The 27942-nt window shown below is 38.1% G+C and overlaps 1 protein-coding gene across 5 annotated transcripts in view; it reads right to left on the bottom strand.

Annotated features, from left to right (window-relative positions):
* Positions 1-27942, bottom strand: part of EDA (ectodysplasin A) — a 413821-nt gene that overhangs the window by 52491 nt on the left and 333388 nt on the right. Inside the window, exon 3 of one of the 5 annotated variants that reach the window (XM_063660144.1) lies at positions 5523-5628. The exons of the other annotated variants lie outside the window; for them this stretch is intronic. Within the exon in view, the coding sequence (XP_063516214.1) occupies positions 5612-5628 (17 nt within the window). The 3' untranslated portion in view covers positions 5523-5611. Of the gene's footprint in view, positions 1-5522; positions 5629-27942 lie in introns of those variants that run through there. 5 annotated transcript variants of the gene reach the window in all.

Genomic DNA, 27942 nt, shown 5'->3' with positions numbered 1-27942 from the left:
TTTTTTTGTCTGTGCTTAGTGGCAGTTATGAATTGGAGGCTTCTGTAGTGCCCTGTCTGGGATATGTGAGAGGCAAAAAGGAAACCCAGGGAGCCCACCACTTGTTCTTCAAGTTCCAAGGCAGTCTTCATTTTTCTTTCCACCACTCAGTTTTGTTTGTTGTGCTATACCCAGGGTATTTTAGTTGTAAGAGGGAGGACATAGGAGGAATGGGGTTTCTCCACCTTGGTGGAAATGGAAGTTACTCTGTTTTATTTTTAAGAAAAAAATCAGCAGAGCACACAGTATCCTCAAAAGTGAATTTCTGGATATCTAACAGGATTTCTGACAGTAGCAATAATTTAGGGAATAAACCATAGTAAAAGAGAGTCTAAGGAAACTTGAAGAGATGGAGATTTAGTAGGTTTATGGAAAGGCATGCAAGATGCCTTTCCCAATTTCACTGGAAATGTGTGGAATATTAAACCAATCACTCTTGGTATGGTCCGAGTTCTCTTTCTATGCAATGCTCCTTTGTGGGTTTGTAAAGCCCTTTGTGTTTCTTGGGGGGAAAGATGTAAGCGGCAGGGAAACTTTGTTCCTTGTGCCTAAAACAAGATTTGACATTCACAGTTACTGTAAAGTAAAAGTAAGACTGGTGGGAGTAGGGTACCCTGGAGGTTGCAATAGCAGCTGTTCTAAGTCTCAAAAGTAACGGCAGCAACATTTTCCTCACACGCACACTCTCAACTGTAAGTATTAGTGACTTACTTGTTGGGATTCTTAGTGTAAAGAATACAATTTTAAATTCATGGTTTCAGGAGAGAGGTCCCATGTCTCCACTTGACAACTCCTATCTTAGATGCCATTTTCTGGTCCTTAAACGCCCCCTTCCTCTCTCCTCCAACCACTATGCTTCAGATGCTGCTGCATTACTAGCACCAGGCTGATCATAACAGTGGATACTACAAGGAAAAAAGCAAGTATCTGACCATGCTAAGTCATTTGGAGGCAGTGTAGTTGAAAGAACTTTGGAGTCAAAAAAGACTTTGGTTCAGTCTCTGCATTTGCCACTCACTAGTTGTGTGGCTTTGGGCGAATTACCTAATCTTTCTGAGCCATAGTTTTCTTGTCTATAAAATGAGAATAATACTAACTTCACAGGATTGTTATGAGAATTCAATGACGTAAAGCACATAAAGTGAGGGCACAAAGTTGGTACTCAATAAGTCTGAAAACGCTTCTAGAGAATGTGACTGACTTCTAACAATTATATCTGTATTCAACTAATGTTTCTCCCACGTGACCATGTAGTGACTGTTTCTTGCTTCTTGCATGCCTTCAATTTAACCCCTTTACTTATGTGTGTTACAGCTTATGGGCCAAAGAGCCATCTTTGGAACAGAAAAAGAATGATATTTGGAACAGAAAAAGAATGATATTGTCATCTCATCTTGATATTATAATTACTTACTATCTCTAATCCCCAGAATAGAAGCCCAAGATGCTCAAAGTGAGAAAAAAACAAAAAATAAAAAAGTTTGCAATGCAAACCAAACATTTCCTGCTCAGTTCTCTTCTATTTTACAGTATAGGTTTGTTTCTATAGTATGAGATTGCTTTTGTGGTATAGGAGTGTAGAAATGTACTCAAACTTTCAGTCATACCATAGTGATACTGTATACCACTGGCAATAATGTCCAAGGTCCTATCCTACTGACATAAAAGGATCTAGTGGTAAAGAGAGATGAACCCCACTGAGACAGCAGTTTGGAGTTGGGTCTATGTCTTAATAGCTTTACTAAGATTCTAAACTTTCACTTTAAAAATTCACTTTAAGCTTTTCTACCAAGAGACAGTAAAGTGAGCAGATGCCCCACAACCCCAGTGGAATGCTTGTGGCTAGAAAAACCTTCCAGCCAAGTAGCTCTACAGAAAGCCCAGCCTTCCCAAGGCTCAGGCAAGAAAAGGTCAACATAGATACTGGAAGCATCAAAAAGACAAAATGAACACCTGCCCACAGGGGCAAAATAAGACAAGGAAGACTTTATTTTTGTTCTTATCTCTCCACACCACCTGTAACTCTACTCAAGTTATTTAACATATCTGAGGTTGTTGTCTGTGTCTATATGTAAAATGAGAGTAACTTCCACTTCATGTGCAGAGATGATGGGAGGATTAGAGTGCCTACCATAGTGCCTGGAACATAGTAGGAATGTAATCAATGATCATTTTTTAGAATATAGCTTGAGATCTTTATTACAGCACTTGGCTTATTTAGTCTAGAATAAATAAATCAGATGTTATATAGTTTTTATAAAATAATTTTAACTGCTCAAAGTTAATATAATTTCATGGCTGAGAGGAATCTTTGAGGTCATCTTTTTTAAATGTAAAAGTATTATTCTGGCACACTGTTATAGTAATCAGCTCCGACGAATTCTTTTGCTACAGTATTTTGTACTAAGCTATTCAGAAAAAGCACAGGTTGCTAGGGCCTAACAGCCAACATCATAGCTAAGTGTTACAGAATACTTACTATAGTAGATCTCTGTAGGCAAAATGCAGTCAGTTATTGGAGAGACCATGTACAGGTTAGTTCGATGTTAAGACACAGACATACCTATATGATACAGTCTCACTCCATTTCTGCCAACTGTAAGATGGGAAGGAAGGTTTTTACAGGAGGGTGAGGGAGAAGAAATATTGACTCCTTGTCACCCAGATTAGACCATACCATTCTTCAGAGAGTCAAATATGAGAGAAACTAAGATGGCAAAGCTAGGCAGACTACTGTGGTCAAAGAAGCTATAGAGCCCTGAAATCACAGTGAAATCACAGAGCCACTTGAGTTGTGACTGATATAAAATATCAGTAAAAAACATACCGTGGCCTTTTCTAAGTTTTCTCAGTAAAAAAAAAACAGATCTTGGACTTTTCTAAGTTATAATAGAAACACTAAAAAATAGAAAATAGAAACACTAAAAAATGAGAAATATAAGTGATAAAATAAAAAAATAGATGAATTGAACTTTATCAAAATTAAAAACTCTGTGCTGCAAATGAAACCAACAATAAAGTGAAAAGGCTATCCACAGAATGAGACAAAATATTGGCAAAGAATATATCTTATAAGAGATGGGATCCAGAATATATAAAGAACTTAATAATAAAAAGACAAATAATCTGCTTGAAGACTAGGCAAAATATCTAAATAGACATTCCTCTAAAGAAAATATACAAATGGCCAATAATCACATGAAAAGATGCTTGACATCATCGGTCATCAGGGAAATGTAAATGAAAACTACAATGAGATACCACTTTACACCCACCATGATATAATCAAAAAGATAAATAGTAACAAGTGTTGATGAGAAGATAAACAAATTAGAACCCTTATCTGCTACTGGTGGGATTATAAAATGATGTAGCTGCTTTGGAAAACAGTCTGGTATTTCCTTAAAAAGCTGAACACAGAGTTAACATTTGGCCCAGTAATTCCACTTCTAGGTACATAGCTAAGATAAATAAAAACATATTTCCATAAAAATCTTGTACATGAATGTTCACAGCAGCATTATTCATAATATCCCAAAGCAGGAACAACCTGTGTTCATCAATTGATGAGTGGATAAAATATAGTATATTCATAAATGGAATATGATTCATCCACAAAAAGGAATGAAGTACTGTATATGCTCTAACGCAGATGGACCTTGACTTATATGCTAAGGAAAGTAAGCCAGACACAAAGGGACAAATATTGTATGATTCCACTTATCTGAGGGAACTAGAATAGGTAGTCATAGATACAGAAAGTACAATAGAGGTGACCAGGGGCTGCAGGGAGGGGGGGCATGGGGAGTTATTGTTTGATGGACACAGAGTTTCTTTTTGGAAGGATGAAAAAGTTCTGGAAATGTACAGTGGCAATGGTTGCACAACATTATGAATATACTCAGTGCCACTGAATTGTATACTTAAAAATGGTTAAAATGTTATGTTATATATATTTTACCATGATAAAAAAGGAATGAAGTATTGATATATGTTACAACCTGGATAAACCTTGGAAAAATTATGCTAAGAGAAAGAAGCCAGCCACAAAATACCACGTAGTGTATGAATCCATTGATATGAAATGTCCCGAATAGGCAAACTTATTGGGATAGAAAGTAGATTGCTGGTTGCCTATGACTGGGAGAGGGAATAGGGGAATGGGGGGATAATAGCTAAAGGGTTTCTTTTTGAGGTGATGAAATTGTTCTAGAATGAATTGTGGTGATGATTGCACAAGTCTGAGAACATTCTAAAAACCACTGAATTGTATATACTAAATGGGTGAAGTGTATGATATGTGAATTATATCTCAAGAAAGTTGCTTTTTTTCTTTCTTTCTTTTTTTTTTTAAGAGATGGAGTTTCACCACATTGGCCAGGCTGGTCTTGAACTCCTGAACTCAAGCAATCCTTCCACCTTGGTCTCCCAAAGTGCTGGAATTACAGGCGTGCCTCACTGGGCTGGGCCTGTTTAGTTATTTTAATAAAATATTGTCTTAATTTTTTAAAAGATAAAAGTGAGCTAACATAATTCTTTCAAATAAATCACATCTGTGTCTAAAAGCTGGCTTTTTTTTATTATTATACTTTAAGTTTTAGGGTACATGTGCACAATGTGCAGGTTAGTTACATATGTATACATGTGCCATGCTGGTGTGCTGCACCCATTAACTCGCTGGCATTTTTGACGAAACTGACAAAGGCCAAAGGACCTTGTGGCCACATCCTCAAAGTACAAGGGATGCTAACAGGAAATGAATGGTCTTCTTGAATGTTGAAACTGCAAACGTAATGACATCCCACATATTTATATGGTATTTAGTTTACAAAACACTTTCTGATATATTTCTGATGCACTGATCTTGTCAATACCCTTGTGAGGTTATCAGGATCAGTGTTAGGTCATTTCCTTCCTCTGCCCAAAAAACTGAGCACGTAAGTCCCATAGCTAGTTAGTGTTTGAACTAGATCTGAATTCCAGATGTATTTCCAACTGAATGATCTGTCTAATCTACTGTTCTGTTTAATAAATAAGATCACACAGTACTCCATAAACAGGACACATTTTTATATAGCAAAAGCAAACTAAAAATGTGAAAAATATATACATGGGCCATTAATATCCAAAACTCTTCCATGCTGTTCATTTGTGTTTCTAGCTCCAATTTATCTTTTTGTGTGATCTTTGAAGAAGTTTACTGTTACGTGAACTTAATGGTTTTAAATGAAAGCATGAATTTCATAAAATAAACCTAGGTCGGGTTTGGGGCAAATGGGTTCTAGGTAATAATTTTGTTAATAAGTATTTTCTGACCATGTAGATTTACATTACTTTGGAATTAGACCTAGACATGGTCTCTCACCTCAAGGAACTGCCAATCTAAGAGAAGGCAGAAGCAAGACAAATGAACATGTGACCAAGAAAGAAACAGACAAATACATTAGAATTGTGGCGTCAAGGGGTTCAGGCTAGAAGAAAAATGATAATGGACTTTAGAATAGATAGGATGGCTGAGAACAATGACTTAAAAAGAGTTTCAGAAAAGCCTTCGTTGGAATGCCTCTTGAGTTCAAGTCTGCCATTTCCCTGAAAAAGGAGAGGAAAAGAGATTCTAATCAGAATAGCAGTAAAAGAGCAGTTTGTATTATTTTTCTCTCACAGGTCTCAACCAGTGCAGGAACGGGGGTAATATAGAATATGATTTAAAAATTCATTGGTGTGTTTCCTAAGACTATGATGTTGAATGAAGGATTCATTTCATTGAATAGAAAAGAAGGAAAAATGTCAAACTGTTTGATGTCTGTTCCAAGAAAGGTATCCAAAATCTTTGAACTTGTCAATCAATAATGTGAACAAAGAAAATAACTTCTGTAATTTCCATGGCACTTAGTCCAAGGCTTGAAAAAAAAGCTATTTCTATATTAATGATTTTTATAGGGCCTCAGGCAATTTGAAAAGAAAAGTTTCAAGATCTAGCACATAATCAAAATCTGACCTTTGGACCCCTTTTCCACCACCCCTCCCCCTGTCACAGCTACCTCCATTGAATTTCTTCCTAAGAACAGAGAGAAACCTATAGAGAAATAGATCCATTTTGTTTTCTCCAAATCATTACACCCCCATCAGAAGCCTGGTTCATACCCACTGAGAGAAATATCAGGTACTTTGTTGGAAATCAATACCCTGAAATAGTGATTGTTAGTTCTGGTCTTACAATATCCCATTGGGTCTCTGATATTTTCCCAAGGGGTATTAGGAAATTCTCAAAACACTAATTTTAGTTCACTTCAGTTTTTAGTATAAACATATGCCAAATGGCACTTTTTTGGGGTGAGGGGAAGAGATTTGGCCAGGAAAAAAAATCCAAACTCCAGCTAACGAGAGAGGACTGTAACTCCAGAGGTGGGAACCACTACTTTAGTTCTCTGCTTGGCACAAACATTGAGCCATGACCTTCCGTTGCCTCTCTGGTATCAGAAAAAATGAGAAAGAATAGGGATAACTTTGATGTTCACATTCTAATACTTTAAAAACACATATACCTAGAAAATCTTCTTAATTCTTAACCGTGCCTATATCTGGGAGCTAAGATTGTGGTGTTACATTCCTTCTGTTACATCATAAATTTCTCTGATACTTAATTTTGTTTTAAAAGGAGCATGTATTACTTTTGTATTTATTAAAACTTTCAATTAAGATTTCAGAGGCCCTGAAATAAAATAAATTAGGATTATTAAACCTAAAAAGACAAACTAAATAGCTTTAAGCCTGAAAACAGCTGGCTTTACACATAAAGAGCAGTGCTCTAGAATTCTTATACCACCATGACACGTTTCTATGTCTGATAGAAACATAATGTGAGTCACAAATGTGAGCCACATAGGTAATTTAAACATTCCTATTAACCATATTAAAAAAGTAAAAAGAATCAGGTGAAATTAATTTTTAATAGATGTTATGTAACCCAATAAACCTAAACTACTTTAATTTCTGCATGTAATCAATATAGATGTGTATTAATGAGATATTTTACATTGCTTTTTTGGTACTAAGTCTTTGAAATCTATTATGAAATCTATTTTACATTTATAGCACATTCACATTGGTCTATGTGTAGCCCACTTTTATTTATTTAGTTTTTTAAAAATTTCAACTTTTAGATTCAGGGAGTACATGTGCAGGTTTGTTATATGGGTATGTTGTGTGATGCCGAGGTTTGTAGTAAAATTGATTCCATCACCAGATAGTGAGCATAGTACCCAAAATGTAGTTTTTCAACCCTTGCACTCTCCCTCCCTCCTTCCCTCCCTCCACGTGTAGTCCCCAGTGTCTATTGTTGCCATCTTTATGTCCATATGTATCCAATGTTAGCTCCCACTTACAAGCGAGAACATGTGGTATTTGGTTTTCTGTTTCTGTGTTAATTCGCTTAGGATAATGGCCTCCAGCTGTATCCATGTACCTGTAAAGGCCATACTTTTATTCTTTTTTATAGCTGCATTATATTCCACGGTGTATATGAACCACATTTTCTTTATCCAATCTGCCGTTGATGTGCACCTAGGCTGATTCCATGTCTTTGCTATTGTGAAGAGTGCTGCCATGAACATATGAGTGCATACATCTTTTTGGTAGAATGGTTCATTTTCTTTTGGATATATACCCAGTAACGGGATTGTTGGGTGAAATGGTAGTTCTATTTTTAGTTCTTTGAGCAATCTCCAAACTGCTTTCCACAGTGGTTGAACAAGTTTACATTCCCACCAACAGTGCATAAGTGTTCCATTTTCTCCACAACCTCACTAGCATTTGTTATTTTTTGACTTTTTAATAAAAGCCATTCTGACTGGTGTGAGATGGCTTCTCACTGTGATTTTGATTTGCATTTCTCTAATGATTAGTGATGCTGAACATTTTTTCATGTTTCTTGGCCACTTGTATATCTTCTTTTTAGAAGTGTCTGTTCATATCTTTTGCCCATTTTTAAAGGGGGTTATTTGTTTTTTGCTTGTTCAATTTCCTTGTTCTATGTTTGTATTAAACGTATTTAAGAAGCAAGTCATCTTGGACCTGTAATAAAGACAAACTTAAGTTCCTTATAGATTCTGGATATCAGACCTTTGTCAGATGTATAGTTGGCAAATATTTCCTCCCATTCTGTAGGTTGTCTGTTTGCTCTGTTGATAATTTATTTTGCTGTGCAGAAGCTCTTTAGTTTAATTAGGTCCCACTTATTAATTTTTGTTTTTGTTACAATTGTTTTTGATAACTTAGTCATACATTCTTTCCCAAAGCTGATGTCCAGAATGGTGTTTCCTCGGTTTTTGTTTAGGATTCTTATAGTCTGAGGTCTTATATTTAAGTCTTTAATCAATCTTGAGTTAATTTTTGTATATAGTGATGGGTAGGGGTCCAGTTTCATTCTTCTGCATATTTCATTATTTTGGACAGTCAGTTATCCCAGCACTATTATTGAATAGTGACTCCGTTCCCCCATTGCTTATTTTTGTATTTATTTAGCTTTAATAAAATAATGTAATAAGCACTTGTAAAACAGTCACCCAAAACAAAAGCTAGGACTTTGTTAAAAACTTACATTCAACCATATATTTCCTTCTCACTCTCATCTCCCTACAATTTACCCACTCAAGTAATCTTTTTTTTTCAAGTAATCTTTATCCTGAATCCTGTGTTCATTCATTTCCTCAATTTCCTTTTCATATAATTATATCACGTTTATATATATTCCTAATATATATATATTTTTAAAGTTAGTTGTTTGTAGCTTACAAAGGTTATTATGCTACATTTAATATTTTAGGACTTAGTTTTTTCAGTAGTAAATTAGGTTTGTCTTTATTACAGGTCCGACATGACTTGCTTCTTAAATACATTTAATACAAACATAGTTTTTTCTTTTGTTGGCAATTCAACATAGGGGATTTACTTTTTATAAGCTTAACATTATATTGGTTAGATTCACTCATATTCATAGGTGTTGCTACAGTTCATTGGTTTGGTTGCTGTTTAATATTTCATTGTATGAATATATCGTAGTTTATCCATACACTATTCTGTTGATGGGCATTTGGGTTGTTAGATTTTGCCACTGTATAAGTCTCCTGTCGTATATATGGAAGAATGTCTTTTGAGAGAGACCTAGGAACTCACAATTCTCATCCAACTGGGACAACTAGTGAATGAGGGAGAAGGCAATGCAAGTTAGAGGGAGTTCCAATATGGATCAGAACCAGTAGGAGGAGCAATGGGCAAGGAGTGGAGTTGCTTGTGAAGGCCAAGAAACATTGTAAGTGGCAGCTGGTCCTAGTTTTACAATCTTTGTTTGCTCTATTGGACTGGACCACGTGGTGTTAGAGCTTGGAACAGTAGCAGTAGGTATAGCCAGGCCCTACTGCTGAAGGTTCCCATACAAATTTTGAGAATGCCAGCATATTTGAGGTTGTAGTTCAGCCATCTAGAGAACTTGGGTCCTGTCTTCCCACAAGATCCTTGTCTTGTTTTTGGTGGTCAATCCCTTTCTTCTGCATTCCCTAAGCTGTCTTTCAGCACTGGGCTATGTGTGGGTATAGACTGGAGGTATTGGGAAGGCAAGAGAAGAGCTTGACTTTTGGTGTATATAAAAACATTATCTGGGGGTGGAGGAAAAGATTGAAAACTCTAAAATAAGTAAGGAGTTTTCTGTTTTTCTGTCCCAGACTGCATGCAAGTTCATAATTAAGAATAACTTCTAGGAGTTAGGGCTTAGCATAGCTAATTCTAATGGAAAAGAACATGAATCTGTGACTGTTAGTTGGATCAACTACAAGAGAATGATTTTGAAGGAAAAGGGGATGAGGAATTCATATAAGGTAAGGAAGGAGACAAAGCAATAGGTAGTTGGAAGGCCTAAACCAAGGGCATGGCAATGACAGAAAGGAGAATTACATGGGTACATAAGGGGATATAGAACTCAGATTTGCCCAGGGCTTTACATTTTAAAAATTGGTTTTTCAAATAACATTGTATTTAATCCCCATATCATCCCAGTGATGTATTACTGTTATTGCCATTTTATAGGAACTGAGGCTGAGAGATCAAGAAGCATGTTCAAAGTTTCATAGAAAATAAGTGGCAGACTTACAACTTGAATCCAGGTCCTTAAATGTGAAACCAAAGTCCATTTTACTGCCCCAGTGACTGCAACTGTGGTATTGAAGTGTACTGCAAACATTTTGTTACTAACGAAGTCCTGAAGGTCACTAATAATTTACTTAAATAAAAACTGGAACAAATGTTATTTCTATGATAGTGTCACTCTTATTCACATTCTGATAGGCTTTCTTGAGCAAGAAGAAAAGGGGGCCTAGTTACAGCCATCGTGCTAGAAAAATCTACAGAACCCCAGGGGCCCCAGGGAAGGTGTTCTGCATGTGAATGTTATCTAAGCTCTGTATTATGCCAATAAATGGTGAAGAGTGCCACACTATACCTTAGCAATCAGAAAAATCATAAAATTTGGGAGATGAAGGGGAGATAATAAATATGTGATGATAAATTACAATGTAATTTTGTTTCTTAACTTACATTTAAATGTGAAAATGGAACATTATGTATATTACACGGTATAGCCCTTTGAGGAAGCCATTTGTGCACAGTATCATTACTGTGGTACAGGGATAGAACTGGAAAGGGCCTGAAAGCTGCTCCCTCATGAACAAATATTTATAACAACTTCTTCCCTTGATCTCTCAATAACTTACCAATTAGTTGCCATTATATATATAACTCACTGTGGCTTCATAGACAACTGCATTGTCTACTGACCATCTCCTAAGCTCTTTCAAATATAGTTTTCTTTTTTGAAAGAAGGGTATGCTTTAGCATTGGGCCTGCAGCATGTTTTCTTTCAATCTACAAATATTCATTAAGTACTTAACTGTTTGTTTGCATTATGCTAGTTGCCACACTGAGGTAGAAGGAATCTCTGACCTCTTTTGGCTTGTTACATAGCTGTGAAGATGCGAGAAGCACATGAAAAAGGCCTAGAAAATATAAGTATCTTAAGCATGCACGTGGAAGAATGTAAACTAAGATGAGCTATCTGGATAGCGGTTTATCAAGGCCTCTTAAAGGCTATGAAGCCTACAGCTGGATCTTGGAAGGATGAATAAGGATCAAAAGTGAGGAGGTAAAAAGGCAGTCAAGGAGAGGGACTGGCTTGAGTCAAACAAGAGGCTGTAACCAGAAATGTCTGGTGGAAAAGATTACTTACTTTGTTGCTATGGTTGCCACTCCATGGCAATGTTGCATGATATACTAAACATAACCAGGCCTTTGGTTTTCTCATAATCTCTTATTTCTTTGACATTCCCAAATTAATAAACTGTTTCAAACCATTTTTCTGTATTCAACTTTTATGATAAATAATACTTCACATTTGCACATCACTTTACAGTTTGCATAGCATTTGCACAGACATCAATTCATTTGACCTTTACAGCAATCAGTGAAATGACGTGGAGGCCGACTAGCTCCAAATTAGAGGATGAGTGAGTGAGGGAGCTCAGGACTTCAACCCAGATCAGGTTCGGTCCAGTCTTCAACATTTACTTGTACAGTTTTGATCAATAATTTATATTCATAAATAATATTGTTAAGGTCCTACAGATTCTGATATATATTTGGCATCAGGAATTATTAAACTGTGTCCTGAGTCATTTTTATGTTTAGCATATTTGATTGTTATTCAATTCTTTAAAAATCCATATGAAATATTTTAGAATACATTATATAATCTTTAAGATGGCATTTATAGAGTTGGCTTGAACACTATACCTCAGATTTCTTTCTAATTACAATGCTATACAGTCCTCACCTAATAGAGTTATGCACAGTTTAACACCTTGCTTCCTTGGCTCCATATAAGGAGTTCCATAGAAATGAGTTTTCTGGGTAATTAAGGTCTACTTCGTTAACAGCAAACTTTGAAACCTGACATAAATCTTTGTAAAGTGTTTTGAGACTTCCCTGTCTTATCACACTAGATACAGCTGTCTATTGAGGACTAAGAATCACCATGAAGATTCCCTTCTGGACCATATAGTGAGATGTTCAGTATATAGGGAAGTTTGGTCCCAATATTGAGCAGCACTTTATGTTTTTCTAGGTGTTTTAGCATTTATTATCCTTTTTGATCATCACAATCCTGTGAGATAAGCAGGATAACTTCTTTTCAACTACGAAATAGCTAAGAGATTAAGGTGCTTGAAAAAAAAAGCATTCTCATTCATTCAACGTATAACCTGAGAAATAAATGGATTAGTACTATTCTCATTTTACAGTTGATACTAATAATTACCAATTATTGAGCACCTGTTATGTGCCTGCAACGGTTTAGGCATTTTACTTTATCTCTAGTCCTTATAAAGTCTTATCAAAGGAAGTATCATTACTATCATTATACAATGAGAAAAGTTAGCTTGAGAGAGGTTACATGACTTGGCCAAGCCCACAAAGCTAAAAGTAGTAGAGCTAGGATTTGTGTGATTTTAAATCCTATGCTCTTTCCTTACCCCAAACTGTCTGAGAGAGAAACTAAGGGTCAGAAACTTGATATCCACTGAATTTTTTCTTTCTTTTTCTTTTTGAGACAGGTCATCACTTTGTTGCCCAAGTTCGAGTGCAGTGGTGCAGTCATATCTCACTGCAGCCTCAAACTCCTGGGCTCAAGTGATCCTCCTGCCTCAACCTCTCAAGTAGCTGGGACAACACATGTGCACCACCCAGCTTGGCTAATTTAAAAAAAATTTTTTTGAGATGGGGGTCTTGCTATGTTCCCAGGCTGATCTCAAGTTCCTGGCCTCAAGAGATCCTCCTGTCTTGGTCTCCCAAAGTACTGGGAACACAGGTGTGAGCCACCACACCTGGCCTTGTTCTTTTTTCTTTCTTATGTGTGTATTTCATCCATGTACTAGAAGCTTTACTACACTAAATTTGGGCCTTGCTTCTGATAGCTTCTGGATTTTGCATACTATGCTACAGGGTGGCAAGAATGAATTAGACTCAAAATGCTGAAATGAAACTTGAAAGTAACCTCTGAGATAAAATATGTGTACCACAAATACGCCTTTCTCCTTTAAATAGGTTACAATGTAAACTTATTTTTAAAGAGTTTTGGAGATGATGTATAAAAATAACATAGTATGGGGAGGAGCCAAGATGGCCGATTAGGAACAGCTCCGGTCTACAGCTCCCAGCGCGAGCAACGCAGAAGACGGGTGATTTCTGCATTTCCATCTGAGGTACCGTGTTCATCTCACTAGGGAGTGCCAGACAGTGGGCGCAGGTCAGTGGGTGAGTGCACCGTGCGCCAGCCGAAGCAGGGGCGAGGCATTGCCTCACTCGGGAAGCGCAAGGGGTCAGGGAGTTCCCTTTCCAGGGGTGACACACGGCACCTGGAAAATTGGGCCACTCCCACCCGAATACTGTGCTTTTCCGACGGGCTTAGGAAACGGTGCCCCAGGAGAATATAGCCCACACCTGGCTCAGAGGGTCCTACGCCCACGGAGTCTCGCTGATTGCTAGCACAGCAGTCTGAGATCAAACAGCAAGTCGGCAGCGAGGCTGGGGGAGGGGCGCCCGCCATTGCCCAGGCTCCCTTGGGTAAACAAAGCAGCCTGGAAGCTTGAACTGGGTGGAGCCCACCACAGCTCAAGGAGGCCTGCCTGCCTCTGTAGGCTCCACCTCTGGGGGCAGGGCACAGACAAACAAAAAGACAGCAGTAACCTCTGCAGACTTAAATGTCCCTGTCTGACAGCTTTGAGGAGAGCAGTGGTTCTCCCAGCACGCAGCTGGAGATCTGAGAACGGGCTGACTGCCTCCTCAAGTGGGTCCCTGACCCCTGACCCCCGAGCAGCCTAACTGGGAGGCACCCCCCAGCAGGGGCAGACTGACACCTCACACGGCCGGCCAGGTACTCCAACAGACCTGCAGCTGAGGGTCCTGTCTGTTAGAAGGAAAACTGGCAGAAAGGACACCCACACCAAAAACCCATCTATACATCACCATCATCAAAGACCAAAAGTAGATAAAACCACAAAGATGGGGAAAAAACAGAGCAGAAAAACTGGAAACTCTAGAAAGCAGAGTACCTCTCCTCCTCCAAAGGAACGCAGTTCCTCACCAGCAACGGAACAAAGCTGGACGGAGAATGACTTTGACGAGCTGAGAGAAGAAGGCTTCAGACGATCAAATTACTCCGAGCTACGGGAGGATATTCAAACCAAAGGCAAAGAAGTTGAAAACTTTGAAAAAAATTTAGAAGAATGTATAACTAGAATAACCAATACAGAGAAGTGCTTAAAGGAGCTGATGGAGCTGAAAACCAAGGCTCGAGAACTACGTGAAGAATGCAGAAGCCTCAGGAGCCGATGCGATCAAATGGAAGAAAGGGTGTCAGCCCTGGAAGACGAAATGAATGAAATGAAGCGAGAAGGGAAGTTTAGAGAAAAAAGAATAAAAAGAAATGAGCAAAGCCTCCAAGAAATGTGGGACTATGTGAAAAGACCAAATCTACGTCTGATTGGTGTACCTGAAAGTGATGGGGAGAATGGAAACAAGTTGGAAAACACTCTGCAGGATATTATCCAGGAGAACTTCCCCAATCTAGCAAGGCAGGCCAACATTCAGATTCAGGAAATACAGAGAACGCCACAAAGATACTCCTCGAGAAGAGCAACTCCAAGACACATAATTGTCAGATTCACCAAAGTTGAAATGAAGGAAAAAATGTTAAGGGCAGCCAGAGAGAAAGGTCGGGTTACCATCAAAGGGAAGCCCATCAGACTAACAGCGGATCTCTTGGCAGAAACCCTACAAGCCAGAAGAGAGTGGGGGCCAATATTCAACATTCCTAAAGAAAAGAATTTTCAACCCAGAATTTCATATCCTGCCAAACTAAGCTTCATAAGTGAAGGAGAAATAAAATACTTTACAGACAAACAAATGCTGAGAGATTTTGTCACCACCAGGCCTGCCCTAAAAGAGCTCCTGAAGGAAGCGCTAAACATGGAAAGGCACAACCGGTACCAGCCACTGCAAAATCATACCGAAATGTAAAGACCATCAAGACTAGGAAGAGACTGCATCAACTAACGAGCAAAATAACCAGCTAACATCATAATGACAGGATCAAATTCACACATAACAATATTAACTTTAAATGTAAATGGACTAAATGCTCCAATTAAAAGACACACACTGGCAAATTGGATAAAGACTCAAGACCCATCAGTGTGCTGTATTCAGGAAACCCATCTCACGTGCAGAGACACACATAGGCTCAAAATAAAAGGATGGAGGAAGATCTACCAAGCAAATGGAAAACAAAAAAAGGCAGGGGTTGCATTCCTAGTCTCTGATAAAACAGACTTTAAACCAACAAAGATCAAAAGAGACAAAGAAGGCCATTACATAATGGTAAAGGGATTAATTCAACAAGAAGAGCTAACTATCGTAAATATATATGCACCCAATACAGGAGCACCCAGATTCATAAAGCAAGTCCTGAGTGACCTACAAAGAGACTTAGACTCCCACACATTAATAATGGGAGACTTTAACACCCCACTGTCAACATTAGACAGATCAACAAGACAGAAAGTCAACAAGGATACCCAGGAATTGAACTCAGCTCTGCACCAAGCGGACCTAATAGACATCTACAGAACTCTCCACCCCAAATCAACAGAATATACATTTTTTTCAGCACCACACCACACCTATTCCAAAATTGACCACATACTTGGAAGTAAAGCTCTCCTCAATAAATGTAAAAGAACAGAAATTATAACAAACTATCTCTCAGATCACAGTGCAATCAAGCTAGAACTCAGGATTAAGAATCTCACTCAAAACCGCTCATCTACATGGAAACTGAACAACCTGCTCCTGAATGACTACTGGGTACATAACGAAATGAAGGCAGAAATAAAGATGTTCTTTGAAACCAATGAGAACCAAGACACAACATACCAGAATCTCTGGGATGCATTCAAAGCAGTGTGCAGAGGGAAATTTATAGCACTAAATGCCCACAAGAGAAAGCAGGAAAGATCCAAAATTGACACCCTAACATCACAATTAAAAGAACTAGAAAAGCAAGAGCAAACACATTCAAAAGCTAGCAGATGGCAAGAAATAACTAAAATCAGAGCAGAACTGAAGGAAATAGAGACACAAAAAACCCTTCAAAAAATAAATGAATCCAGGAGCTGGTTTTTTGAAAGGATCAACAAAATTGATAGACCGCTAGCAAGATTAATAAAGAAAAAAAGAGAGAAGAATCAAATAGATGCAATAAAAAATGATAAAGGGGATATCACCACCGATCCCACAGAAATACAAACTACCATCAGAGAATACTACAAACACCTCTACGCAAATAAACTAGAAAATCTAGAAGAAATGGATAAATTCCTCAACACATACACCCTCCCAAGACTAAACTAGGAAGAAGTTGAATCTCTGAATAGACCAGTAACAGGAGCTGAAATTGTGGCAATAATCAATAGCTTACCAACCAAAAAAAAGTCCAGGACCAGATGGGTTCACAGCCGAATTCTACCAGAGGTACAAGGAGGAGCTGGTACCATTCCTTCTGAAACTATTCCAATCAACAGAAAAAGAGGGAATCCTCCCTAACTCATTTTATGAGGCCAGCATCATCCTGATACCAAAACCTGGCAGAGACACAACAAAAAAGGAGAATTTTAGACCAATATCCTTGATGAATATTGATGCAAAAATCCTCAATAAAATACTGGCAAACAGAATCCAGCAGCACATCAAAAAGCTTATCCACCATGATCAAGTGGGCTTCATCCCTGGGATGCAAGGCTGGTTCAATATACGCAAATCAATAAATGTAATCCAGCATATAAACAGAACCAAAGACAAAAACCACATGATTATCTCAATAGATGCAGAAAAGGCCTTTGACAAAATTCAACAACCTTTCATGCTAAAAACTCTCAATAAATTAGGTATTGATGGGACGTATCTCAAAATAATAAGAGCTATTTATGACAAACCCACAGCCAATATCATACTGAATGGGCAAAAACTGGAAGCATTCCCTTTGAAAACTGGCACAAGACAGGGATGCCCTCTCTCACCACTTCTATTCAACATAGTGTTGGAAGTTCTGGCCACGGCAATTAGGCAGGAGAAGGAAATCAAGGGTATTCAAGTAGGAAAAGAGGAAGTCAAATTGTCCCTGTTTGCAGATGACATGATAGTATATCTAGAAAACCCCATTGTCTCAGCCCAAAATCTCCTTAAGCTGATAAGCAACTTCAGCAAAGTCTCAGGATACAAAATCAATGTACAAAAATCACAAGCATTCTTATACATCAATAACAGACAAACAGAGAGCCAAATCATGAGTGAACTCCCATTCACAATTGCTTCAAAGAGAATAAAATACCTAGGAATCCAACTTACAAGGGATGTGAAGGACCTCTTCAAGGAAAACTACAAACCACTGCTCAAGGAAATAAAAGAGGATACAAACAAATGGAAGAACATTCCATGCTCATGGGTAGGAAGAATCAATATCATGAAAATGACCATCCTTCCCAAGGTAATTTACAGATTCAATGCCATCCCCATCAAGTTACCAATGACTTTCTTCACAGAATTGGAAAAAACTACTTTAAAGTTCATATGGAACCAAAAAAGAGCCCGCATCGCCAAGTCAATCCTAAGCCAAAAGAACAAAGCTGGAGGCATCACACTACCTGACTTCAAACTATACTACAAGGCTACAGTAACCAAAACAGCATGGTACTGGTACCAAAACAGAGATATAGATCAATGGAACAGAACAGAGCCGTCAGAAATAATGCCACATATCTACAACTATCTGATCTTTGACAAACCTGACAAAAACAAGAAATGGGGAAAGGATTCCCTATTTAATAAATGGTGCTGGGAAAACTGGCTAGCCATATGTAGAAAGCTGAAACTGGATCCCTTCCTTACACCTTATACAAAAATCAATTCAAGATGGATTAAAGACTTAAATGTTAGACCTAAAACCATAAAAACCCTAGAAGAAAACCTAGGCATTACCATTCAGGACATAGGCATGGGCAAGGACTTCATGTCTAAAACACCAAAAGCAATGGCAACAAAAGCCAAAATTGACAAATGGGATCTAATTAAACTAAAGAGCTTCTGCACAGCAAAGGAAACTACCATCAGAGTGAACAGGCAACCTACAAAATGGGAGAAAATTTTTGCAACCTACTCATCTGAGAAAGGGCTAATATCCAGAATCTACAATGAACTCAAACAAATTTACAAGAAAAAACAAACAACCCCATCAAAAAGTGGGCGAAGGACATGAACAGACACTTCTCAAAAGAAGACATTTATGCAGCCAAAAAACACATGAAAAAATGCTCACCATCACTGGCCATCAGAGAAATGCAAATCAAAACCACAATGAGATACCATCTCACACCAGTTAGAATGGCAATCATTAAAAAGTCAGGAAACAACAGGTGCTGGAGAGGATGTGGAGAAATAGGAACACTTTTACACTGTTGGTGGGACTGTAAACTAGTTCAACCCTTGTGGAAGTCAGTGTGGCGATTCCTCAGGGATCTAGAACTAGAAATTCCATTTGACCCAGCCATCCCATTACTGGGTATATACCCAAAGGACTATAAATCATGCTGCTATAAAGACACATGCACACGTATGTTTATTGCAGCATTATTCACAATAGCAAAGACTTGGAACCAACCCAAATGTCCAACAATGATAGACTGGATTAAGAAAATGTGGCACATATACACCATGGAATACTATGCAGCCATAAAAAATGATGAGTTCATGTCCTTTGTAGGGACATGGATGAAATTGGAAATCATCATTCTCAGTAAACTATCGCAAGAACAAAAAACCAAACGCCACATATTCTCACTCATAGGTGGGAATTGAACAATGAGAACACATGGTCACAGGAAGGAGAACATCACACTTCGGGGACTGTTGTGGGGTAGGGGGAGGGGGGAGGGATAGCACTGGGAGATATACCTAATGCTAGATGACGAGTTGGTGGTTGCAGCGCACCAGCATGGCACATGTATACATATGTAACTTACCTGCACGTTGCACACATGTACCATAGAGCCTAAAGTATAATAATAATAATAATAATAAAAAAAAGATATTCCCATCAAAAAAAAATAAAAATTAAAATTAAAATTAAAAAAAAAATAACATACAAACCAATAACTTTATGACTCATGAAAAAAGTTTTTTTTGTGTAATCTGAAATATAAAATTCCACTTTTGGAAGTATACAATTCATACTTTATAATCTGATCATTTCAACACATTTATTTTTTAAAGAGATGAAATACATCTGAAATTCAAGGAGAGAATTAAATTGCTGTATTTACAATAACTGAACATCCTCTCAGGAGATACTGTGAAGCTATCATGAGAAACACATTCTTTTTCCATTTCCTTTTAAAGAAATCATATTTCTAAACAGATTAGGATCGAAACATAGCAAATTACCAAGTCAATCTTCTTCCCACTCTCCTGGCACAATGCAAGATAATGAGGTGCTGAATTTCATCTACACAGATGACACTACTAACTTTCTGGCAGCAGGCCAGGCCCACGACTTGTTTTGCTATAGGGAGAATAGATCTGCACAAAGACCTCTTCTTTCCAGTATACCATGTGACAAAGACCATAGGTTGATTAGACCTCTGGCTCGCAGTATATAGAATTCAGCGTGACTAGACCCTAAATAAGTGACTTAATGCACCAGAATACTAGGTTCATTAAAGGAGCTACATACTGGAAGCAGTGGTAAAATGCAGCCAAGATTCATAAGCCTACAGCAAAGCGTCCTTGGTACTTCAGCATTTCAAAAACAGCTCTCTCTACATTTGTGAACGTGTTAATTACATAGGACTTATGTTCTCTAATCTAAGTCAGCTAAGAGTCTTACACAAGGAAGGTAGGATCAATCATTGCTTCTAAATTACATCAAGGTACTAAATGTATTTTGCTACCTTGCACCAGATACTGGTATAGTAGAAGATCAGAGAAATTAAAACTGCTACCAGTGTTAAGAACCATTATACATGGCTTACATTTTATATTTATTAGCAAGGAAGAATTGTGCTTGCCTTGCTAATATTTATTTCTGTGTATGGAGGCTAGCAGAGAGAAATAGTGAGGTAGGGAAGATGCTAAGATAATTTGGGATTGAAAGGCCACTTATTAAGTACCTGAATGGGCATTTGAAGACCCCTTAGGCGGTTTTGGCCTCTTGTCACATTTTCTCTGCCCAACAGTTTTGGCTTTCTCTCAGCCCTTATTCTAAGCCTCATGCCCAGAGGAAAGCCAGCAAACCTAGGGGATTGGTTAGCTTTGTACTTGCTCTTCCCTTTGTTAGAAATGGGTTGTGTAGCTTTCTTCACCAAAGTCCCATTCACCTTCCAAAACATATTTGTCACCTAATTCGTCATATATGCATGCCTAGTATGTGCCAGCCATTATGCACTTCTCAGAGATGTATTTAATGTATTTGGTTGACCATTCTGTGGTTCCCTCCTCTATGCTCCCATTGCAGTCTTATCATACCTCTATATAAGTACTTATCTATCACTTTTGTGAATTACTTATAAGATTTTCTCTTTTCTGAAGGCTGCGGGCTTCCAGAGCTTTAAAAAACCCCATATTTTATGCATCTTTGTGTCCCTGGGTGTAATATAACACAGTGTCTTCCACATAATAGATGCTTAATGAATCTCTAGCTATTCCTCTCTTCTCCTCCTCTCTTTTGTTTATATTTGCTGTTTTCTAATTCCTCATCTGGTTTCATCATGAGTCCTTCTGCCCCAACTACTGTACTAAAACTGCTCTCACCAGCGTTGCCAACATCTTTCTTACTGAATAAGGCATCCTCTTTCCACTGGGCTTGTTGAATTGGTAAGATGTAAGTCTAGAGCTTCTAGTAGCTATTTTTGTCACCTCATAGCAAGAACCTACATGAAGGATGAGGCCAATACAAAGGAAAGCAGAGCTGAGAAAGTCCTGATGATATCATTTAAGCCCCAAGGTTAAGCCACGTTTCAAGCCAGCTTCATGAAGGACTTTGCAGTTAAATGAGGCAATAAATCCTCCCACTCCTTCTTTTTTAAAATCTTAAGCCAATTTAGGCCAGCTATCTGTCACTTGTAACTGAGAGAGTCCTAATGTAGCTAATTATCTCCATATCTATATTTTCAGACCAGCTATCTCTCTTGAGCTTCAGATTTATATCTCGGACTGCTTACAGGTTTCTCCTCCTTGAATTTCCCACTGGTACCTGAAACTCAACCTGTCCAAAACCACACATCTTCTTCCCCTGATCATTATATCAGTGACTAGTATGGTACCTTGCCAGAAACCTGGGTGGCTTCCTTGACTCTTCTTTTTCTCCCTTCAACCAAATCACCAAGTCCTATTTTTTCTACCTATGAACCCAATCTATCTACTTCTGTCTTTATTGCTATTACTTTAATTCAGCCACTGTCATTCCTTTTTTGTATCATTACAGCAATCTCCTCCCTTCTTTGTCTTCATTATGCCCTCTCCCGTCCATTATTTTCTATCCACTTTAACCACTTTTTATATTCTTATAAATTACAGTTACGCATGTTATTGTAACAAATCAAACATATAGAACTACATAAAGAACCACTTAATAGTTATTCCCTTCCCATCCAACTCTCTTCCACCCAAGGTAATCGATATTCACTGATGCTTCCCTTTCCCACATCTGTTCCTATGTTTATATATATATATATATATATACACACACACACACACCCCTATACATATTTATAAAATATTTTATATATGTTTACATATAAAATAACAAATATATGTTAAAATCTTTCTCTATGAAAATGGGATCATATTATACACATTACTCTAAAACTTGCATTTTTAAACCTAGCAATAGAACATGGCTACTTCAGACTCCTACACAGAACTACATAGAAGTCATTCCTTTTAATAGTAATAATATTACTATTATTATTACATTGAATAATAATATACATAATATTCAATAGTATGTCTGTGTCATAGTTTATTTTACCATTTTCTTATTCATAGATTAATATTAGAGTTATCCCTCCTTTTGGCAACAAAACAGTGATATAATAAATACCCTTTTATGTACGACCTATATACTAGAATTCTCATTTTTTTTTTTTTTTTTGAGATGGAGTCTCACTCTTTTGCCCAGGCTGCAGTGGTGCAATCTTGGCTCACTGCAACCTCCACCTCCCGGGTACAAGCAATTCTCCTGCCTCAGCCTCCCTAGTAGCTGGGATTACAGGCCATGCCACCACACCTGGCTAATTTTTGTATTTTTAGTAGAGACGGGGTTTCACCATGTTAGCCAGGCTGGTCTCGAACTCCTGACCTCAGGTGATCCACCTGCCTCGGCCTCCCAAAGTGTTGGGATTACAGGCGTGAGCCACTGCACCCGGCCGAATTCTTATTTTTGTAGGCTAGATTCCCAAGACAGTGAATGCTGGATCACAGGTATCCTAATGTTTAACTTTACTAGAGAGATTAAGATCCAAAATGGTTATAACAATTTACATTCTTTCCAGCAATATATGAGTTTTTCCACCTCCTACTTATAATAGGATGTTAATGTATTATAAAATTGTTGCTAATGTATTTAGGTAATGAGTAGAAAACGGAATATCATGTCCATTTTATTTATTTTTATTTTTTTGAGAAACGGTCTTGTACTGTCACCCAGGCTGGAGTGCAGAGGCTCAATCATAGCTCACTGCAGCCTTGAACTCCTGGGCTCAAGCAATCCTCCCACCTTAGCCTCCCATGTAGCTGGGACTACAGGTGCATGCCACCACAATTCGCTAATAAAAAAAAAAATTTTTGTAGAGATGCAGTCTCACTATGTTGTCCAGACTGGTTTCAAACTCCTGGCCTCAAGCCATCCTCTCACCTTGGCCTCCCAAAGTGCTGGGATTATAGGCGTAAGCCACCGTGTCCAGACTATTTTTAAAATTAAATTTTATCTGTTTATTTTAAACTGGTAGAACATGCACATGTTCAACTAGTCAACTCCCTCCTCACCTCAGCCCCAAACACTCAGTTTTCTTCCTTAGAGCAACCATGATGACCAGTTACAGATTTATCATATTTAATGAGTTCCTAAATAATGGACATGTATTTCCAATTCTTTGCTATTATAAATAGTATAGCAAAGAATATCTTCATTGATAAATGATTTCCACTGTGTTAGTATATCTATAAATAGAAGTGGAATTGCTGGATTACAGTATGTGTGTTTAGCATTTGAAGATATTTGCCATATAATCTATTCTTGACATTGATCCTGTACTTCCCTGTTGCCTTTAGGATAGTTTCTAAATTCCATAAAATGGATTCCAAAGCCCTGCGTGATTTGACCCCTCTTGGCCAGCTCATTTATTATCATTTTCCCTTTAGATCTTTATACTACAACCTTACAAACTTCTTTCAGTTCCTTAAATGAGCCATGCTCCCTCTTTACTCTAAGCCTTCCAACATGTATATTCTCTCTGCCTGTGCACACTTCCCTCAAATCTTCATTTGGCTAACTATAGCATCCATCAGTTTGCAGCTCAGATGTTACACTTAATAGGAGACATTCCCTGTCCTACCAAGTCTAGATCAGGTGCCGGTGTGTCCCATAGCACCCTGTGCTTACCCCATTATATGGTCACTACACTGTACTGAAATCATCCACTGTGAGTTTGATTAGGGTAGGGTCTTATCTTGTTCACTACTGTGCCCTTAGTGTCTGGAAGGGTGATCAATAAACATTGATTTAACAACTAGTTTGGTACTTAATAAACATTTACTGAATGAATGAGTTTTTTAAAAAAGGAAGCTGTAGTAGTTCCTTATCTTTGAGACTGAAGAGGCCCTACAGGTCAAGGAGTAGAATCTAGAGTAAGGCAGGGTTGTGTAAGTAATACACTACAGAGCCAACAGGTGCCTTCTGACCACACATCTATATCTGCCTGTGATATTTTGAGGAGCCATACAGAAGTGAGCTAGCAGTTCACCACTCAGCCAACAGATTAACCTTCTTAGCCTTCACTTCATGAAACCATTTGCATGTACTTAATCCTTATTGAGTGTTCTCGGGGATGCTAATGAAAAGGCTCACTGACCATCCAAATTGAAACCCTTAGTATTTAATCATCTAGACATCATCTGATTGGCTAAAACTAGCCTAGCTATTATCATTATATTATAGAAGTCAGGAATAGTTAGTAACAAGTTATATCAGAGTTGGAAGGAAACAATTCAACCATCTATTCTAGTAGTTCAACATCTTTTCTTACCCTAATACATCTGAAGGATACGATATGCTCTCAACAGTAATAGTACCTTCCTCAGTATAGTTTTCTTAATGGGGTGTAGAGTGGTCAGAATTCCCAGGAGTATGCATGCTTCAAAAAAAACTCCTTATATGCTTTTGGATCTCTTACACTCCAGTTGAGAATCACTGATTCTAGTTTAACCCTTTAGAAGAAACTAAGATCAGAGAAGTGAAGTAAGACTTTCCTAAGGTCATCCTGCTACTATAACTACTAATGGCAGAGCTGGAATTAGAATCTAGATCTCCTGGCTTAGAGTTCACCAATTTCCCTAATATTGAGAAAAAAATAACTGGAAGGAACTTTAGAGAGACTGAGTAGACAGGAAGGACCTTTAGAGAACATCAGGTCAGGTGGGCCTGTGACTTCCTTTAGGCAAGTGAGATATTCCTCAAAGATGTCTTAACTTTATAAGCACTATTGTAGTGGGGCAGTGGGTGGGGAGGGCATGTTCACATTATACCTTTCCTGATGCTGTATTGCTCATATTTGTTATAATATATGTATCATTTTTGTAATTTAAAAAATCTCATAAATATTTTAAGCATCTTCATCTTTAACCTCTATACCCAATTCAATTTAGGCCTTGCATACTAAGTACAGGAGTTTGGTAGCTATACCAATTACAGAACCTGGTACAATGTCTTACAAGTAGTTGGTATTCTAAAAATGCTTGTTAACCAAGTGTTACTGGTGATGGCCTGTTGAGATCATTTACTGCAGGGCTAGTTCCATCAATGAAAATACAGTTTTAAAGGATATTTTGGAGTAAGAGCAAGCTAGATATTTTAGCTTACTTAATGTCTTATTTGATACAAAGCCACTCTCCAGAGTGTTCTGCTGTGGACACTTAAGCTGTTGGCACCCACTACCAGCAGGCAACCTTGGGGATTCTACATCTGAAATCAACAATCCTCTTCGAGTCCACACACATGGTCAGCCTTCAAAAGCTTTACTTTTGTCTTGTGAACAAGCCCCTGAAACTCTATTGCTCTCAAAATGATTTTACTCTCTCATTTGATAATCCACAGTGATGGCTCACTGAAAGCAATAAATACAAGAGCAATACTAAAATGAGGGCAATTCTTAATTCTAGCTAACATTTGTACAGGCAGAAAGTCTGTTTTCTTTGACATCATAGACTCTCATGTTCATCTGTATCAATTTAATAGTAGCTATGCCCCATTCCATTATTATTTTTAAAAAATTGAAGTACAAAGGATATATTTCAATCTTGTTTTTCCCTCTGCTCTTTTATAATAGTAGAAAAGAATACTAAGTTCTTTGATATGTCCAAAAGTAAATTACAAGGAAGAGAAATTTCTAGGAGATACTAACAAAAAGGGATACATATATACAGCCAGCCAGCCAGAGTGAGATAGTGCCACAGAGCAATGTGCAGATGTGATCATTTGCTGTGATGAGGTAGGCCATAGTGTGAGGCTTGGAGTCTTCTTCCTATGGGCTTGGATAGCATGAGTGAGAACAAAAACGGGCAATTTGGCTGATAGCATTTTTGAAGAAATTATAATTGTTGTCCATAAATTAGGGAATGTGAATGCCCCAAATGCCTGGCAGACCATACTAGTATGTTCATTTTCCAGAGAGAGCATAGTAATAGCACTTAATAATTTTTGAAGTATTTTTGCAGGCCAGGTGCAGTGGCTCGTGCCTGTGATCCCAGCACTTTGGGAGGCCGAGGTGTGAGGATCACTTGAGGTCAGGAGTTCGAGATCAGCCTGGCCAACAAGGTGAAACCCTGTCTCTACTAAAATATAAAAGTTAGCCAGGTGTGGTGGCGGGTGCCTGTAATCCCAGCTACTTGGTAGGCTGAGGCAGGAGAATTGCTTGAACCCAGGAGGCGGAGGTTGCAGTGAGCTGAGATCACACCACTGCACTCCAGCCTGGGTGACAGAGCAAGATTCCCTCTCAAAAATAAAATAAAATAAAATGAGGTACTTTTGCAGACATTAACACTTTTGATAAATACAACAACTCTATGAGGTAAGCAGGGCTAATTATCCCTATTTTAAGGACAAGAAAACTTAAGCTTAGAAGTATGTGACTTCTCCAAGTTCACATGGCTGGTAAGGTGGCAGTGACATCAAGATTGGGATCAAGAAATTGCAGCTCAGTCTAGTACCTCTTCTATTACACCATGCTGCACTTTTATTCTCTTACCAGGACAGAAACATAGAAGGCAGGCAGGTGTGGAGAGATATTAAGATTTTTATTAACTCCTGAAAATGCTCCTATTGGAAGAGAACAGATATTTTTACAATAATATTTGTGAAATATGGAAACTACCTCCTTGGGAATTCTGGATTCATTTTACCTGATCCTAAGGCTTCATGACCTCCCAAATACCTTCTACATTTCATTCTAACTAGAAAATAAAGTTCTGTGGATTTCTGGAGTGCTGTGCAAGAGATGACCAAACAAGCCACCTGGAGCTATTATTACTTCAGAAACATCACAAAGATAAGACACAGCAAGAAATCCTGGCACAGATTTCTAGAACTGTTGTGACTCAACACCCACAATGAAGGTATCATACTTTCTTTGAAGAACAACAACAACCAAAGGCCTCACATAATTAGTACAAATAAACTTAAACGATCTGAAATACTTCTGGCTAACTCAAGTCAGTGAATTCAAGGAAGAAATGTAGCAAAGAAAACGAAATTCACTTCTTTTCTAAGAGTTGAAACTAACCATGTGTTTGGGACTCCTGCTTAGCTAGCCAATGCCTTCATTTATAAAGTAATTTGAATGGAGAAACTGAGATGAACCTAGTCATTCTTGAATGGTGAGTCAGAAAGATTGTGCATACCCTGGGTATTGCCACTGACTTTCTTTTTAAAAGGCAAGGTAGACTATGCGTATGCTATGCCTCTAATCAACTAGTTTAATAGTCTGATGAAAACAGGAAAATAGGCTTCTGCAGCCTGATTTGTTCTTGGTGAACCTATGCAGCTCCTAAGGATCACTACATCCCTTCCTTTTCCAAGAGTTAATGAACTGTTTATTAAAATTTTTTTCTCTCACAGGGATTTGTGGAGATCATTAAGCTTAATATCTATAGTTCCTAGAAAGAAAGTCTAGGCTGGGTGCAGTGGCTTACCCCTGTAATCCCAGCACTTTGGGAGGCTGAGGTGGGCGGATCACTTAACGTCAGAAGTTTGAGACCAGCCTGGCCAACACAGTGAAACCCAGTCTCTACTAAAAATACAAAAATTAGCTGGGTGTTGTGGCAGGCACCTGTAAAAACATTTGTTAAATGATGAATGACCAAACAAATGAAGTAGGGTCTAGACTTTCTTTTTCTTTCTTTTTTTTTTTTTTTTTTTTTTTTGACAGAGTTTCACTCTGTTGCCTAGGCTGAAGTGCAGTGGCACGATCTTGGCTCACT

This window comes from Pongo pygmaeus, chromosome X (genome assembly GCF_028885625.2).
Source record: "Pongo pygmaeus isolate AG05252 chromosome X, NHGRI_mPonPyg2-v2.0_pri, whole genome shotgun sequence".
NCBI lineage: Eukaryota > Metazoa > Chordata > Mammalia > Primates > Hominidae > Pongo > Pongo pygmaeus.
This window is presented reverse-complemented; position numbering and strand designations above follow the sequence as displayed.